The sequence below is a fragment of the Cnephaeus nilssonii genome, assembly GCF_951640355.1.
Source record: "Cnephaeus nilssonii genome assembly, chromosome: 18".
NCBI classification, from domain to species: domain Eukaryota; kingdom Metazoa; phylum Chordata; class Mammalia; order Chiroptera; family Vespertilionidae; genus Cnephaeus; species Cnephaeus nilssonii.
This window is the reverse complement of record NC_137089.1, coordinates 12,219,164-12,237,729: the sequence shown is the minus strand read 5'-3', so window position 1 is coordinate 12,237,729 and position 18,566 is coordinate 12,219,164. Positions and strand designations below refer to the sequence as shown.

The 18,566-nt window shown below is 34.5% G+C and overlaps 1 protein-coding gene across 7 annotated transcripts in view; it reads right to left on the bottom strand.

Moving 5' to 3' along the window:
• VPS13B (vacuolar protein sorting 13 homolog B) overlaps positions 1-18,566 on the bottom strand; it is a 604,787-nt gene that overhangs the window by 313,894 nt on the left and 272,327 nt on the right. For all 7 annotated transcript variants that reach the window (XM_079796380.1, XM_079796377.1, XM_079796379.1 and 4 more), the window contains 2 exons: positions 17,537-17,757; positions 6,293-6,493 (listed from right to left, as the gene is read on the bottom strand). In XM_079796380.1, the coding sequence (XP_079652506.1) occupies positions 6,293-6,493; positions 17,537-17,757 (422 nt within the window). The remainder of the gene's footprint in view (positions 1-6,292; positions 6,494-17,536; positions 17,758-18,566) is intronic.

Here is an 18,566-nt window from a genome sequence, read left to right as displayed (position 1 = left end):
AGACTTAATTTAATCATAATATGAGTTGATTATTCCCAAATTATTGAATATCCATATATTAAAAAACAATGTGTGTGTAAAATGTATTCTGTACCAAGAACAGTTGTTTAAATTAGTGTTATCCTTGGAAAACAAAGACAATTAGTGACAGATCATGGTGAAAGGTTTATATGCCACATCCAGCATGGCACTGAAATAATATAACCCTTATTTGACACCTTGACTTCTGAGTCAATGGAAACTTTTCAGTATAAATCATTTTACTTCTAACCTACAATGTTTGACTAAACACTTTTTTTAAAAGATGGAAAAAAGCAGCCTAAAAAGTACAACTAATATGGAAATAGAAAAGGCAATAGAGGGTCAATTTTTCATCTTTTGCATTTTGGACAAAATTTATTAGAGCTGAAACAATGCTAGAAGTTTTCCTTCGCACAAAAATACTATCAAAAGAGAAAATCGTGGTCAACTTAAAATACTGCCTACTATTTAAAAACTCAAGTGGAATATTTACTCACTGTAGTACTGGAAGTCCTAGTCAGAGCAATTAGGCAAGAAAAAGAAATAAATGGCATCCAAATTGGAAAAGAAGTTAAATTATCTTTGTTCACAGAGATGTCGACATGCCCTTATGTAAAAAACCTCAAAGATTCCATATGCAAATAAACTGTTAGAACTAATAAACAAATTTAGCAAAGTTGTAGTATACAAAAGCCACTTTAAAAAATAAGTTATTTTTCTATATACTAACAGTGAACAATCAGAAAACAATAAAGTGATTCCATTTAAAATAGCATAAAAATAATGAAATACATAGCAATAAACTTGACCAAGGAAGTGAAAGATTTGCATGTTTAAAACTACAAAATATTGCTAAAAAATTAAAGAACATGCAAAAAGATGGAAAGATGTCCCACGCTCATGGGTTGGAAGACTTAATATTAAGATGGCGAGTTACTGTTAAATGGGTACAGTTTCAATTGAGAAAGATGAAAAAGTTTTAGAGATTGATGGTGACAGAATAATGTGAATGTACTTAATGCCATAAAATGGTACACTTAAAAGTGGTTAAAGTTGTAATTTTTATGCATATTTTACCACAATAAAAAATAACAAAAAAGTTAACTGGGACATAAAATCATTCCTTTATAGTAACAAAAATAGATCATATTTACTTAGCACTTATATTAGTTTTATTTGATAAATATCTGGCCACTAGAAGTTAAAACTTCGTATATATTCAAATAACACATAAACCAAGACCTTCCAATTAGATGAGATATATGTTATACCAAATAACCTTTTCAGTTAGTATTACCTTGCTGATTATCATAGGAATATATAGTGACTCTGAGAATTTACACACAAAATTCATACTTTTCCAGAATATAAAATAAGAGGGGATATATCACATTTCATTTTATGCATAATCTTGATGACAAAATGACCAAAATATTATGAGAAAGAAAAGTTAAAGACCAGTGTCTCACATGACTACAGATACCAAAATCCTAAATAAAATACTAGCAAATACAATCCAGCAAGATATAAAAAGGTAAAAGTTTCATCACCAAGTTGGATTTATTCCAGAAATGCAAGATCAGCTTAATATTTGAAAATCAATTAGTATAATTAGCCATATTAAAAAAATAAAGCAGAAAAACCAAGTACATAATCATCTCAACTGAATAAAAATATCAAATATGAAAGACTATATCTATTACAAAAGGGGCAAGACCTTTATAAAGAAAACTAAAACCTTACTGAAATTTAAGAACACATATATACAAAGAGGGATAGCATGTTCATAGGGCATATGGACAAACTGCACATTGTCAGTTAATATTAGTAGTAACACATTGAGATGGATATTAACATTATCCCCATTTTTATAGATGATGAAGCTGTGGCACAGAGGTTAAACAATGTAATCATAAGTTGCAGAGATAAAACTCAAGTTGTTTGATCCCAAACTCTCCTCCACAGATTCCATTAACTTATAATCACACTAAGATAACGTGATCCAATCCCAACTATGAGTGACACTTCAATTCACTGTGTGTCAATTTTCTAATACATAAAATAAGGATGCTGGTCGAAATAATCTCTCCAACAATTCCTTTCAATTATATAACTGTAAACTGATGGAATTAAGAGAAACATCTTTGCTCCTTTGTCAAATTCTGCAAAATTATCTACCAAAGTCAGAGGAAGGTAGTTCTTAGGAGAGAATCTATGACAAAGAGTGGGGAAATAGCAGATACAATTTAGCTAGTTTTCCCTTGGGGGTGGGGGGGAAATACACCTTAGAGAAAATTACTAACATTCTATTTTGCTGTTGGAAAGGTTACTATAGAAACTAAACACACTACTTTAATTTTCTTTTTTTTCCCCCCCTTTGGTACCCACATTCTCTGCCAAATCTTAGAAATATGCTTGAACACATTTGGGGATAATATTAAATGTCACCATAATTCTAGACCATCCATACTAGTACTAAGCAAATCACATTAAAATGACATAAATGTGCTTTTTTGAGTCAGAAAATCAGCATTGAATAAAGCATCTTTAAAGATTCTGGATGCACTTTCTTTCCTCCACCTCCTAATTATTATTCCAAATGCCTCAGTTATCAACATATTTCAACAGGTAAAGAAAAATTAAAATAGCATATATGGTATTACATTAGTTTTGTAATGGTTTGTCAGACACAGTCATATAATATGTATATAATTTCTTCGGGGTAAAATTCTATCACTAAAAGTCAATTAAACCTTGTACACCAATGTTCATAGCAGCATTATTCATTATAGCCAAAAGGTAGAAACAACCCAGATATCCATCAATAGATCAGTGGATAAATAAAATATTATATAGTATATATAATGAAACAGTACTAATCCATTGACAGGAATGAAATCCTGAACATATGCCACTACATGGGTGAACTTTAAAAACATTCCCCTAAGTGAAATAAGCCAGACACAAACAGAGAACTATTGTATGAATCCTCTTATACGAGGTACCAAGAATAGGCAAATTCAAAGTGACAGAAAGTACAATAGAGGTTACCAGGAACAGGGATGGGAGAATGGGGATGGGGAGTCATCATTATAATGAGTACAGAGTTTTAGTTTGAAATAATGAAAAAGTTCTTGAAATGGATAGTGGTTATGGTCACACGACACTGTGAATATACTTAATGCCACTGAATGGTACATATAAAAATGGTTAAAACAGTGCATTTTATGTACTTATATTTTACCATACAAAAAATAACTAGAAAAAGTTAATCAATGGTACTGGGAACCTAATATAATATGTACAAGGTAGAGAAAGAAAAACCAAGAAAGACCAGTTCTTAGTACTCAATGGTGTTTTAAATCAAGCAACATGGCAAACTAATTTGAAATGAACATTTTTCTTTTCCACTACAAAAGCAAAGAAATTTTGGATAAAATACAGTAAGAATTTGTTTTAATACATGAAAGTGCTGTATGTTTTTTCTTTGGCCTAGACCTATTCTCCACCATTTTCCAACCTCTGTGCCTGGGAGTATAACCCGTATGAACAATATATATCTGTACTCTTGTCCTGTGCTTTCTGGTTGGTTTCAATTAATGAGGGACAGTGCCAGGAGACAGAAATGAGGGAGGAGCAAGAAGTCAGGGTACTGATTCCCTGTTCTGATAACCTCTCCCTCCCTGGCTTTAGCCTAGTGGCAGCAACAATATCCCAGTGTTAGTGGATCCAGATGCCTACCTCCAGTGGTTTCCCTTCCCAGGCCACACCTTTTTCCTTTTATTAAACGCTCTTAAACTGCTGGATTTAAGAATGCTATCTTTTTCTGACTAATTCAATAGCCAACCTCGAAATAAGTAAACGCAAATCTCGAAGTATCAGCAATGCAGAGGGAACACTAAGTCATGGTAATGAGGGTAACAAGAGGGAAGTGAGCCCATGGTGGCAAATGGAAGTGTCAGTTTGGTAAGGGTTTAGGGGTTGCACAAAGGCATTCAGGGACTGGAGACAAGGCTTAGAGCCCGAGTTAAAGAGTCCTTTGCAAAGGCCTGGGGCCAAAAAGAGCTGCTTCTTCAGCAAAAGGGATAATCTCCTAAGCCTTCACCAGACTGAAGAAATAGCATAGATGTTTTCTATAATGGGCACCAAAGTGGGAGGGAGGCAAGGGAGAAAAACACCAACCTCTCTCTCCTCTCTTACTCCAAGCTCCTGTTTGTAACTCTCCCCAAAGGATTAGAAATGGCTAAAAAATCAAAACAAAACAAAAAACTGAGTAAACTGGAATAAAAGAAGGGAACTGAGGAAATGACGAGAAAGAAATACAGAGAGCTAATGAGAGTAGAAGGGACAGGGAAAAAAATGGTTCAAAGACAAAAGGGTCTCTGGTTAAATAAGTTTGGAAACTACATCATTCAATAAAGTTTAATTGTTTTCTTTACTGCAGGAGCTTTTGTATTCTATCAATATTTGGAATCTCCAAGAAAGAATTAACTGCTTTTACCCTAGAAGGGATATGCCCCATTGATTTCATAAGGGCACATTTCTACATTCTGCACCTATGCTTCCTGGGGGGGAGAGGGGGCAGTAATCCCATTACTTAGGTCTTGTGTTTCTTTTTTTAAAAATTTGTTTATTGATTAAGGTATCACATATTTGTCCTCATTTGTCTTGTGTTTCTTAAGATGTGGAATGAGCAGGGATAAAGAAGTTGCTTGCGAAGGGGTCAAACACATCTACTACACGTTTTAAACCCTCAAAGCAACTAAAGAAAAAAGCCCTTTTAACTGAGTTTGGTCGCCTTTACAAATTTGTAAGAAAAAAGAAATTAACACTTCTTTACTTGACTCTTTTTCCCATTCTGTATTTTGCCAATAGCTTTGTTTCCAGAGGAAATTATACCTTTATACAAAAACAAAAACATAACTTCTATCTCCATCTATTACAGTATTTCTCAGAGATAAAAGTTCAGCCCTCCAGAGGTTGTTTTGAAAATGTATTAGGGTGTTTTTGGTTGACTCAGTGATTGAGTGTCACTACTGGAATTTAAGACTCTCACAGATACTCATGTAGCTGAAAATCCTGTTTATAATATTTGGCATAAAATTGAATTGTTTTAGACCTAAAGAATATATTTTTTTGCATTTCTGCTTGATTTTATTATACACTAAGAGTTCTAAAAGCAACTACTGAAGTGAAAGGAAGACTAAACTTTGTTTGAAACTTTACTACTAGTTTGCCACTATTTTCAAAAATCATGCTACAAACAACACCATGGTATTTAATATAGACCTACACAAGTCTATTTGTACAAGTCAGATTCACAGTAATTATATGTATTTGATTATGTTATATCTTCTAATGTAGTCATGCCAGAGTATTTATATATGAAAATACATATCATTGTACCTTAAGTTACTTTCCTTTTATTCTGTATATTTTATATAAATATTATATATTTTTGAGATTATATGTATATGTGGGTTATTTTTCACTTTCATTTCAGGATAGTGAAGGAGGCACAATAAAATATTTGTTACCAAAGGAGCGCTGGCATGTTGGGTGAGGTTAGGGTGTTAAAAATGAAAAATAAGGGACCCCACTGGGTGGCTCAGTTGGTTGGAGCCTCGTCCTGTGCACCAAAAAGGTTTAAAAAGGTCGTGGGTTCAATTCCCAATTAGGGAACAAGCCTAGATTGTGGTTCTGGTCTCCAGTCTGTGTGCATGCTGGAGACAACTGATCGATGTTTCCCTCTCACTCTCTTTCTCTCCCTTCCTTTTTCTCTAAAATCAACAAAAACATATCCTCGAGTGAGGATTAAAAAGAAAAGAAAGGCTCTTAAGATGATCAGAAGAAAGGAGAGGACTTTGGGTCTGACAGAATTGAAAACCATCAATCTAAAGACAACAATACCACCCTGGTTCAAAAAAGGGGTAGAGGCAGAGAGGGTACAGGAAGGGGGAGCATGAGCCTCTTTTTCACTCAGCTTCTAAGTTTCCATACTTCTGAGAAAGCATAACTTGACTGTGTCTCGGCTTCTACCATTTCACAGCACCCCCACTTCCTGAACTACCTCACTCCCTACTGAAACTGATTAAAATACTTGGACCTAAGAGGAACAGTAAATGCACAGCCACTGCTACCATCTCCTCAGGAGCCTCTGAACCTGCCAGCTTCCACAGAGGTGAGGTCATCCCCATTCTCCTTCCTGACAGGGAGCTCTGCGCTATATATTACCCTTCAGTTGGTAACAGAGTTTTTCAGAAACACTTACCTCAGTAGTAGTTCCAATGTCAGCAGATGGGCTGCATGTGCTGGTGTCTGGGGGAGCTGTGCCCACACTGCTTCTCACTGGGGAACCAGGAACAGGCCCGGCCACGGGCTCTGGATAGGCTGAGGCACTGAGGCTGCCTCTCTTCTGAACCTTACTCCACACGTTACTCATAACGTCAGTGAGCTCAGACAACAGCTGCACCTGAGCAAAGGAAAAGGGAAAACTCTTTCAGCTTCCAGTCGCAACTGACTTAATGTGACAAAATTAAAACAAGTCCAAGAAAACAAGAATATAAAAAGATATATATATATATCAATGTATCACTGATCATGATCTATAATCTATGATAAGCAATTATTATATATTATCATGAATATTTTATCACCACTCTATGATTCTGATAAGAGATATAGAGAAAAAATTCAGATATAAAAATGTACAATTTTATCACGATTTGAATTTGAAACAGATATAATGAATTTAGTCACACTTGAAATCTGCCTCATTAGCAATGGGGTATTTTATAAGCAATGTAGCATTTTCGTAGGAAAATAATACTACTATGATAATAATGCTAATATAACAAGTTATTCCAGGACAGGTTTCTTTTAATATATGAATAAAGCAAACGCAAAGAAATGCCTCTTAACAGAATCAAGTTAGAAATCAAATATATCTTAGTAAATATGATTATTTAGTGTTTTATGAAATAATTAACTTTCTTATTTGATTCCCACATTTAAATTCTATTTCTCAGGGGAATATATCTGAAACTGGACTTCTTGCCCAGCAAAATAAAGTGAAAAAATAATAGAATAGTAAAGGAAAAATGTTAAATATAAGACTTTTCTATAGATAAAGAACATAAACCATCCAACCTACTATTCCCCTAGTATTTGTCATTCCAATATTCAGAGGGAAAAAATGTTTTAACTTGCACATTGTTTGACTAAGTTCTAAGATATTTACACAAGATTTCATAAATAAGCATTAATCATGGAATTTGTATGACAACATATTGCCATATACTGTATAAAATAAGCCCAGAGAAAAAATGCCAACACAATATATAAGCAAATCCACAGCTGGATACCATATTCTGCTTGCCATTTAAAAAAAAAAAAAAAGCAAAATTCTTATATTTATAAAAAGTTTCAGCCCCAGGACACATCCAGATGATAAAGCTGGCTTCTTATGTGGGCAGAACAGATGCATAAAAACACTGTTGTCAATCCTTATTTGATATAAAACAGTACTGGGTTACAGTTTTCTCCTTTTTGTGTGATGAAGTCTCAAATCTCAGGTTATAGCTCTTTTTGTTAAAAAAAATAATCTAATGGCTAGAGATCTTACAAAAAAACCTCATAAAAATTTAGTTCAAATTCTTTCATCCTTCATTATCATGAATAAGTTCTCTCTAAAAAGAAACAACCTTATGGCAACCCAAATTTTTTAAATGATTATTTTACTTTTTCTTAAACAATTAGAACTGACAAATAAGGAAAGCATAAGCCAAAGAAAACAGGTTGTAAATACTTCTGAGGGCATAAGGTTTATTTACTTAAGGGATAGATGCTACTTTATTGTCACTACTTCTGATTGTAACAGTTACATTAAATAATTGTTTATGAATGTCACCAAGGATGCTGTGTATTTAACATACCAAACAAACTCTGACATAAACTTTAAACCTATTTTTATTTTTAAAGGAGAAAGTTGCTATCACAGAACTGAGACTTCCCAAAATCAGAGGCTTAAAAAAAAAAAAAAAAAGGCAAAAAAAAAATTAAAGTGTTCAACTCATACCCATTAAAGTGTATCAAAAACTATGCCAATTAAAGCCACAGTGAGCTACCACTACCCACCTATTAAAATGTCTAAAATTAAAAAAATATATCTTAAGCATACCAAGTACTGGCGAGAATACAGAGCAATGGAAACTCTCATTTACTGTTGATGGGAATTCAAAATTTAGAATTTGGCAGTTTCTGAAAAAGGGATATACCCACCATATGATCCAGCCATTTCACTCCTAAGTGTTTCTCCAATAAAAGTCTATGTCTATACAAAGACCTTATACAAATACTCATATTTATTTATAATAGTCCAAAACAGAGGGGGGGGTCTCAAATGTTCACCAATAAGTGGATAAACAATGTGTAGTATATCCACACGAGAACAATATGCAGCAATAAAAATAAATAAATTATGGGTTTATGCAAAAACATGAATCCAAAATAATTATGCTGAGTAATAGAAACTAGACAAAAATGAGAGAGAATGAGAGAATATAATTGTATGATTCCATTTATCCAGAATTCTAGCAAATTGAAAAATACATGACAGGAACGGTGGTTGCCTGAGATGGGGAGAAGAGTGAAAGGAGGACCAAAGACACTTTGGTGGATGATGACTCATAAATTATCTTGATTGTGGGGATAGTTTGGTGTGTGTACATGTGCCAAATTAGATCACTTAAATGTGCACTTTATTATATGTAAGTTTAACCCAGTAAAATTTTTTAAAATCTCTTTAAAATGAACACCATGAGAGGCAGCATTATATGGGATATGTATGAAAATAATTAAATATCAATAATATCTGGAGTATCAAATACGAACTCAATATCAAAAATGTAAAATTTTATTGTTTAAAAATTAATTTCACCTAGATTCTCTTTTCATCTATGACCAGTCAGAAAGGAGTCAACTGGATTAGAGAGGCTGCGATAAGCCACAAGGAGATCTATTCCTAATGGATAGACAGGATTTAGGTGGGTGCAGAAAGCGATTCCCAGTCAAAAGAATAGTAAGAGCAAAAGCCAAGTGCAACAAATGATCATCTATGATGTAGGGGCAACGGAAAATCCTATTCAGTTAGGAAGAACTTGTCTTACAGGATATTAGTAGAGAGAGTCTAATAGAAGAGTTGTCACAAAGGTAGAGAGGAAGAAGAAACCATGGATACACAATGTCAATGGAAATCACAGAGGAATGGCACTTCAACAAGCAATTAATGATACTTTTTTAAAAATCTTATATGTTGAGAGTATTACAGATGCCCCCCTTTTTTCTCACAATTGCCCTCCTCCACCCAGTTCCTGACCCATCCCAGGCTTTCACCACCCTATTATCTGCATCCATAGGTAATGCATATATGCATGTAAGTTCTTTGGATAATCTCTTCCTGTCTCCCCTCCCCCCTTCCCTCTGAGATTTGTCAGCCTGTTCCATGTTTCCATGCCTCTGATTCTATTTTATTCACCAGTTTATTTTGTTCATTAGACTTCTTGTTCATTTATTTTTATTTTTAGATTTAATTGTTGATAGATATGTATTTATTGCCATTTTCTTCTTCCTCTTCCTCTTCTGAAAGAATACTCTTCAACATTTCATGTAAAGCTGGTTTGGTGGTAATGAACACCTTTAGCTTTTTCTAGTCTGTGAAGGTCTTTATCTGATCTTCAATTCTAAATGACAGCTTTGCTGGGTAGAGTAATCTTGTTTGCAGGTCCTTGCTATTCATCACTTTGAATATTTCTTGCCACTCCCTCTGTTCTGCAAAGTTTCTGTTGAAAAATCAGTTCACAGTCATATGGGCACTCCCTTGTAGGTAACTGCTTTTCTCTTGCTGCTTTTAAGATTCTCTTTGTCTTTAACCCTGAGCATTTTAATTATGATGTGTCTTGGTGTGGGCCTCTTTGGGTTCCTCTTATTTGGGTCTCTCTGTGCTTCCTGGACTTACAAGTCTATTTCTTTCACCAGGTAGGGGAAGTTTTCTGTCATTATTTCTTCAAATAGGTTCTCAATATCTTGCTCCCTGTCTTCTACTTCTGTCACCCCAATAATGCCACTATTGGTATACTTGATGTTATCCCAGAGGCTTCTTAAACTATTTTCATATTTTTGGGTTGTTTTTTATTTTGCTCTTATGATTGGGTGTTTTTTGCTTCCTCATATTTCAAATCGTTGATTTGATTCTCAGAATCCTCTATTATTGAATCCCTGTAAATTATTCTTTATTTCAATTCCTGACTGGTCCTTTTTCATGTCTTGAAATTCTCACTAAGATCCCTACAAGTCTCACCAAGTCCCTTGAAGCTCTCATTAAGCTCCTTGAGCAACCTTATAACCACTGTTTTGAACTCTGTAGTTTGCTGATTCCATTTCTTTCATTTGTGACATGTTTCTTTTGTCTCCACATTTTGGTTGCTCCCCTGTGTTTGTTTCTATGTATTAGGTAGAGCTGCTATGTCTTCTGGAATTAGTAGAGTGGCCTTGTATAGTAGCTGTCCTGTAGAACCCAGTGGAATGAAATTTCAACAAGCAATTACTGATACGTTTTGAATAGTGCAAAGAGCTCTAAGTGAATATGTATTGAGAAAGACTATTTCATTTGGCATGCAGGTTGTTACTAATAATAAAATCTTAGAGGCAAGGTGGCAGTGGGTGGGAAGAGATCAAACAAAGAACTTGTATGCATAACCCATGGACACAGAAAGTAGTGTGGTGAAGGCCTGGAGTGGGGGCATGCTAGAAGGGGTCAATGGGGGAAAAGGAAGAACATATGTAATATTTTCAACAATAAATATTTTTTTAATAATTTTTTAATTCAGTTTCAAAAGAAATTTTTTTGCCAAAAAATACCTTTTTCATATAAAGCATTACACTTAAACATTATAGTTTCCCATATCTAATTTTCTTTAAAATATAAAAATGAAAATTGGGGGCTCAGAGAAATCACAAATGAGTAAGTGGTACAAGAATACAAATCCAGGTTTGTCTGAACTCATGAGTGTGTTCTTAGACAGTAAGGCTTAATTCCATTATTCTAGTGAAAACTGAACATAGATTAAAGCAGTAAGACTATGAGTAAGTGGACAGGAAAGAAGAATAAAACCATTCTTTCTCTAGTTCCACATACTTTTAAACCCAAAAATGCAAAGATAGTTTTGTTCCTAGGAATGTGATATAGGAAGAGGAAATATACCAATTTATTGGCGGTGGGAAAATTGAAATTATAGAGAATTCTATAGACTTATTTAATTTTGGAATGAACACAAATTTTAAGGTCTGAGAGACGAGTTTCTAAAAAGATTGAAGGTAATTGTATAACTTTGGTAAAGCAGTTAAGATGAAGGGACTACTTGACAGAAATCATCCCTGGGGGTTGGGGGGGAATCTGAATAACTAACCAGGTTATATATTTATTGTGTCCAAGGCTCTTGAATGACAATGAGTTCCAGGAACTGACACAGTGGTTTAAGGTCTCTATAATTGATATAAAGAACTACAACAATGTCTGACATAACAATGAATTTTCTCTGGGCCTGCCCTATATATAGAACCAGCACTATTATTTTAAGTATATAAACTACTTGAGGCCTCTGTGTCTTGGCAATAATGAACCAAATTAAGTAATGTGTAAGGGTCAACACGATGTCACTCTAATGAATAAATAAAAGAATGGTATGTATTTAAGTAGGAATAATTTCTCTGAAATGGAATCAAGAAGCTTATACACTGACTACAATCAAAAGTCCACAAAGCTTCTGATAATATATGCAAATGCTACTGTTAGGTATTTACATTGTTCTGGGGGAAAAGCTCATAGCTTTTATCAGATTTTCAAAGAAGTTCAGGGCACACAAAAAAAGTCATGAAGTACTGTTCTTCACACACAAAAAACCCACAAAAAATAAAAGCAGATGGATTTATAAGCAACCATTCATGAGAAAATTTTGAGTCATTAATCTTAAAAGAAAACATAGAAACAGTAAGAGAAATTTTAGGATCCTATGTACATATGGATATTTGTACTTTACAGACCCACAATACTTTTATTTGAGGTAGGGCACACAGAAAATAAAAAGAGACACAGATATATTTCACTAAGAAAGATTAAACATTTTTGGGCAAAAGATTTTATAAAGTTTAAAGGCAAGTACGTGCTTTACCAATACAGGGTTTGTATTTATAGAGTATAAGGGAAGCTCTTCAAAATAAGAAATGTAACAGGAAAATTGGATACATGATAAAAATTGTCAATTTTTAAAAGAGCAAATTCACTGGCCAATAAACATTCAAAAACTGTTCGACCTTATTAGTAATCAGGAAAATACAAATTAATGTAAACAATATGAATTGCCAACTCACAAAAAAGCAAACTCAATGGTCAATAAACATTTGAAAAGATGCTCAAACATCTGGTTTCATTTCCCTTCAGCATGAAGGACTTCCTTTAGGATTTCTTATAGTTCAGATCTACTGGTGAATGATTTTTTTATGGGAAAATATATTTAGACTTCATTCATAAAAGTTATATTTATTTAAAATTCTGGGTTGAAAAGATTTAAAATATTTTTTTCACAACTTAAAAATGTTGCTCTTCTGATTTGTGGTTTCTTGGGGTAAGTAAGCTAAAAATCAAATCTTGGTTCTTTTGTTTGTAATGTATCATTTTTCCCGTGATACTTTCAAGATTGCTCATTATCTATGGCTTTCAAAAGTTGGGTTATGATGTGTATAGGCCTTGCCTTTCTCGTGTGTTTATCTTATTCATCTTTGTTTCCCTCATTTCTGGCTTACATGTAGTACTCAATAAATATTCGCTGAATTCACTTGTGGAAAAAAAAATCAAGTCATCATTTGTAGTTTTGACAGAATCCAGAGGGGAGTCTGGAAGCATATGCTAAAGCATCCACTCACAAGGAAGAGGTTTATTTGGAATCTTGTGTTTAATCATTAAAATTCTGGTTAATCTGGCACACCAGGATATAAAAAAGTATTAACTCCTTAATAAATCTTTGAGTACACATTGATTCTTCAAAGTGCTATACTCTGTGTCTTCCTATTCTTTCGGGAATACAACTTCATTCCACCAGAGATATTCAGACCAATTTATGAGAAGAGTCTCACATAACAAAATTGATCTAAACTAACAAAATGGCATTCATATAGTATAGAATTTACACATTTTTAAAATAAATATCTCACTTAAATTTCCCCAAACCTTGTGATCAATTTTGGTTATAACACATGGTTAATACTTTAACAGAAGTTGGTTGATGAGGCATTATCAAGAAGATAGCCCAGCCAGCATGGCTCAGTGGTTGAGCATCAACTTACCAACCAGGAGGTTATGGTTCAATTCCTGGTCAGGGCACATGCCCAGGTTGTGGGCTCCATCCCCAGTGTAGGGCATGCAGGAGACAGCTGACTGATAATTCTCTTTCATCATTAATGTTTCTCTCTCTCTCTCCCTCTCTTCCTCTCTGAAATCAATAATATATATTTTTTTAAAGAAGATAAAGTGGGATTAATAAGAATGATTGCATTCTGAGTGAAAGGGATTTTCAAGGCATGAGGTTTATTCAGTCTTGGTTTAAGTCTGAAATAAAGGTCCTTGGTATTTGAGGAACAGCAGCAAGGATGCCCTGGGAGGCAGGTTACAGAAGAAAGGGACAGAGGAAGGAGACATTAGAAAATACTGGCCTAACATAAGCCCCTATCTATGTGATGACTTTGCTTAGAAGTGGTTTATATTTAAGCAACAACAAAATCTAAGCTTAGTTCCAAACAAGGTAAATATCTAAAGAGGATATCCCAGAACTCTAGTTTTGAGCAATAGTATTACATTTAATATGATTCCATACAAGTCACAACATTACTATCTCACAAGTAAAAAAATATATATTAAAGATTAATAATAGTGGAGTTCCAGACTAAAACAATAATGGTAACAGTATTTATTTTCAGCTAGGATGGCTATGGATAACCAGAACATGTAGAGTACGATAATCCTCCCAAAGCTATTTCATTCTATATATAATAAAGAGGTAATATGCAAATTAACACTCATGCCCTCACAAGACGGCTGCCTACGACCAGGCCGGCAGGGGGGTTAGTGAGGGACGACCAAACAACTGAACAAGCAGGCTGCATGCACCGGGACTCTAGTATTTCATAAGTCCCTAAATTAGATCTCTGGGAGACAACTTCAAGTACCAGTTAGCTGCTTATCACACAGGGATTAAGCTACTACTACAGATAAATATGAATACTTTTTTTATATTATCTCTAAAAGTTTCTTCATATCCCTTTGTAATCTGTCCTTCCTATTATTCCACTGTGCCTTGAGTCCTATGCATGGGTCCTTGAAATGCATTTCTCGGGACTCCATTGAAGAATCCCATTTCCACTACTGTTTTCTATATCACATCCACAAACATTGAAAGTCTCAGCAGATGTACATTTGTTTCCACAGTCATACATATTTTTAAAATCTAAAAAAAATATATTTATGAAGCTATTTATTATTTGTTGGTTTTCTTTATTTCTGAAGATCCAAGTTTCCATCTAGCATCAATATACTTTACCGTGAAGAATATCTTTTAGTATTTCTTGTAGAGCAATTCTCCTGGTGACCAGTTCTCTCTTTCCCTTAATCTACAGCAAGCATGTCAAACTCAAAGGCTAACATGGGCCAAATAAACAAGGTTTAAGTTTATGTGGCCTGCAAAAAACAAAAGCTTCAATTTTCATAGAAATGTAAATTTATTTCGATAGAGACATGCTGAATAAAAAGGGCTGAAATAAGTGAGTCATTGTTAACATAAAATAACAGAACATTTTAATAAATATTAATATTTTTTCTTGAGTATTAATTTACCACACACTGAATATAACTGCACAAATTAATAAGCATAATGCAAATGAACCTATTTTTCTTGTTCTCCGAAAGCGAAATATTTCCTGTTGCACACACCAAACAAGTCAGTACAAGATTAATGACGTGGCAATCGGCTGCTAAAATATTCGATGCTAGTATTAATGAAGAGAAATGGTATGCCTGTGTGTAAGGCGCGTAAGGGAAATGAATGCCACACGATTATAGTAATCAGTCGTTAGCAAACGTTGTAGTTCGTTATTAATAATTATGTATAACAGGATATTGTAAAATTTAAGTTACAAAATTTTTATTAAAAACTTTTCTTATATACTATTATACTGGCTGGGCTGCAAAAATATTCATCGTGGGCCACATGCGGCCCATGGGCCATGAGTTTGACAAGCCTGATCTGCAGTGTCTTGATTTCATTTTGATTTCTGTGGGATATCTTGACTGACTTTACAGCTTGTTTTCTTTTAGCACTTTAAAGATATTTTTCCCAATGTCTTCTGTCCTTTACAGTTTTTAATGAGAATTCTGTATTCATTCAAACTATTGTAAACCTATATATAAAGTCTTCTTGTAACTACTTTCCAGATGTCTAAAAGATTTATCTTTGTTTTTTAGGAATTTAATCACAATGTGTCCAAGTATATTTTTCTTTGACTTTATCCTCAAAGATTAACATTCTTAGGTTTGGGTGAACTTCATGAATATGTAAAAGCTTATTATCTTTTTGTAAATTTTGGAATTTGGGTAGTTTTATGCAATTGTTTATTAATTTTTTTCTGCTCCAATCTTTCTCCTTACCTTCTGGAACTCCAATTACACATTAGTAGAACATTTTGCCTCACAGCCACTGAGGCACAATACCGTTTTTCTCTCTGTTTTTCAACTTCAGTAATTTCTATGCTCCATGTTCAAGTTTAGCGATTCTTCTGTCATATGCAGGGCACGTCAAAGCCCATATGGTAGTTTGTCTCATTTAGGTATTGCATTTTCAATTCTGAAATTTCCTTTCAGAATTTTGTTTTTTACTTCCTCCCCAATGAAAATTCTTGCCTTTTTTCATTCAGTGTGCTTTCCTTTATACCTCATGAAAAAAATTATAATAGCAGCTTTAAAGCTTTATTTTTCCAACTCAATTATTTTAAAACAAATTGGATTTTTTTTTTTTATGTTGTTACTTTTTGCTTTTCCCCTCAGAGTATACAGAAGTAATCAGTGGGATGAATGGGTTGTTGTGGGCTTCTGCCGCCAGCCTAGAACTGGCTCTCTCATGCTTTCCTTTTTTAACATTTGTGCTAAAGGACCTAAAGGCGGTGAGTCTGTCTACAGCTGCCATACAGAAGTATAATCAACTGGGTGGCTTAACACAACAGGAATTTTTTGTTCCATGACTTTGGAGGGGAGAGTACCTATTCAAGGTTTAGTAGACCACCCTCCCTCTGAGACAGCAAAATCGATTTCTCTCTTCCTTGCTTCTGGTAGTAGCCAACAATCCTTGAATTCTTCAGTTTGCAGCTTAATTAGTCCAATATTAGCACATGGCACTCTCCCCAGGTGTCTTCACATTGACTCTCCCCTGTGTGTGTCTATATCCAAATTTCCCATTTTTATAAGGAAATCAATCACATTTGATTAGGGCTTAGCCTATAACCTAATTTTAATTTGATTATTTCTATAATGACCCTATTACCAGATAAAGTCTATATTACAGGCAGTCCTCAGGTTATGTCGGACTTGACATACGTTGTTTCATGGTTACGTCGCCATCTCCCATTTATTTATTAAAAAAAAAATTTCCGTCATTTCGACGTATGTACATGTGTGCTTTATGTTTTTATTATTGATTTATCACAAGTAAAGGTCAGGAATTGTTATCTTTCTTTTAAAATTTATTTTGTTTCACTTCATTACTGCTGCGTATGTGCTCCATGTGAGTGATGAAAGTGCTTATGTAGGTGGGTTCCAACTTACGGTGAAAATCGCGTTACGTCGCACGGTAGGAACAGATCTCTGATGTAACCTAAGGGCCTACTGTATATAAAAGGCTAATATGCAAAGTGTCCCCTCGGGAGTTCGATCGCTCGCTATGTTAAAACATTCAACAAGGCATAATTAAAAAAGAATATAGTAGCCCGACTGGTGTGGCTCAGGGTTGAGCGCTGACCACCAGAGGGCGGCACAAAATGAAGGAAGGCCTTGGCCGGCAGCCGGCAGCCGGGGAAGGGATGCCCCAGCTGCCAACCAGAAGGAAGGCCCCGGCCAGCAGCCAGAAGGCCCTGATTGTCCCTGATCGCCAGCCAGGCCTAGAGACAGTACCCGTGCATGAATTTCGTGCACCGGGCCTCTAATACTAAAATAGTGGGGGTTAGGAATTACAAAATTTGTTTAAATTACAAAACTTGAGAGAGCTTCAAAGAAATGCTTAATCTAACCATTCTAATCTTGATGGCCTTGTTAAAAATAAATTTAGGATGCTTAATAGAAGAGAAACTGCAACAAAATGGATAATAATTGTTCTTAAATCACATTATTTTAAATTTCCTTTCATAAATCAAATGTACCAACCTGGGGATTTGAGCATTTTATCTCAAGCGACTCTAGGTCAACATGGAGGCAGACAACAAATGAATGTCTTGCATCAGGTGCTGTTGCGAGTAGTTTTTGAGATGTCACGGCTAGAGTAGAGGTACAACCCATAGGCTCCACTAGGCAAAGTGTCACTTGTTTTCCAAAAAGGGTATATACGCTGAAATGATGCAAGCTAATAGTCCAAGGAAAAGCATCACCTGATAAAGAAGCACACATACATAAATGTTGTTAATTGTCACTAGATAGTAAGTTGTCTATTATCTAAATTTGAATTATAAAACATTCAACAAGGCATAATTAAAAAAGAATATAGTAGTCCGACTGGTGTGGCTCAGTGGTTGAGCATCGACCTATGAACCAGGAGGTCACAGTTCAATTCTTGGTCAGGGTACATGCCCGGGTTGCAGGCTCAATCCCCAGCCTGGGACATTAAGGAGGCAGCCAATCAATGATTCTCTCTCATCATTGATGTTTCTCTGTTTTTTTTTCTCTCTCTCTCTCCCTTCCTCTCTGAAATCAATAAAAATATATTAAGGAAAAAAAGAAAAGAAACTGTAAATTGTTAATATCTAAAAAAAATAATAATATAGTATACCAGAGAGTAATGTGGTAAACAATTTGCATGCTATATTAAGTTACCTTCTAAAATTGTTTATATTTGTATTTATTATAACATACTATTACATCAATAATTACATACATTATAAAACAGAAATAGAAATGAAGGAAATGAGAGAAAAATATAAATAGAAGTTCTAACTTCCTCTTCCCTCATCCTAGTGGGTTAGATTGTGCAACTGCTGGGGATGTACGCACTATACTTCAGAGAGCACAGAGAGTGTGTTAAGTTAGGAAAATGCAATAATCTTTGCAGTGATTGAAGGTGATCACAGATCTGCCTGTGGAATGAGAAAAGAAAAGAATAAACAATATAATATGGTCTGTTGGACCACCTGCAACAGAATCATGCAAGTGCTTACTTAAAATATAGATTCCAGGTTTCTAC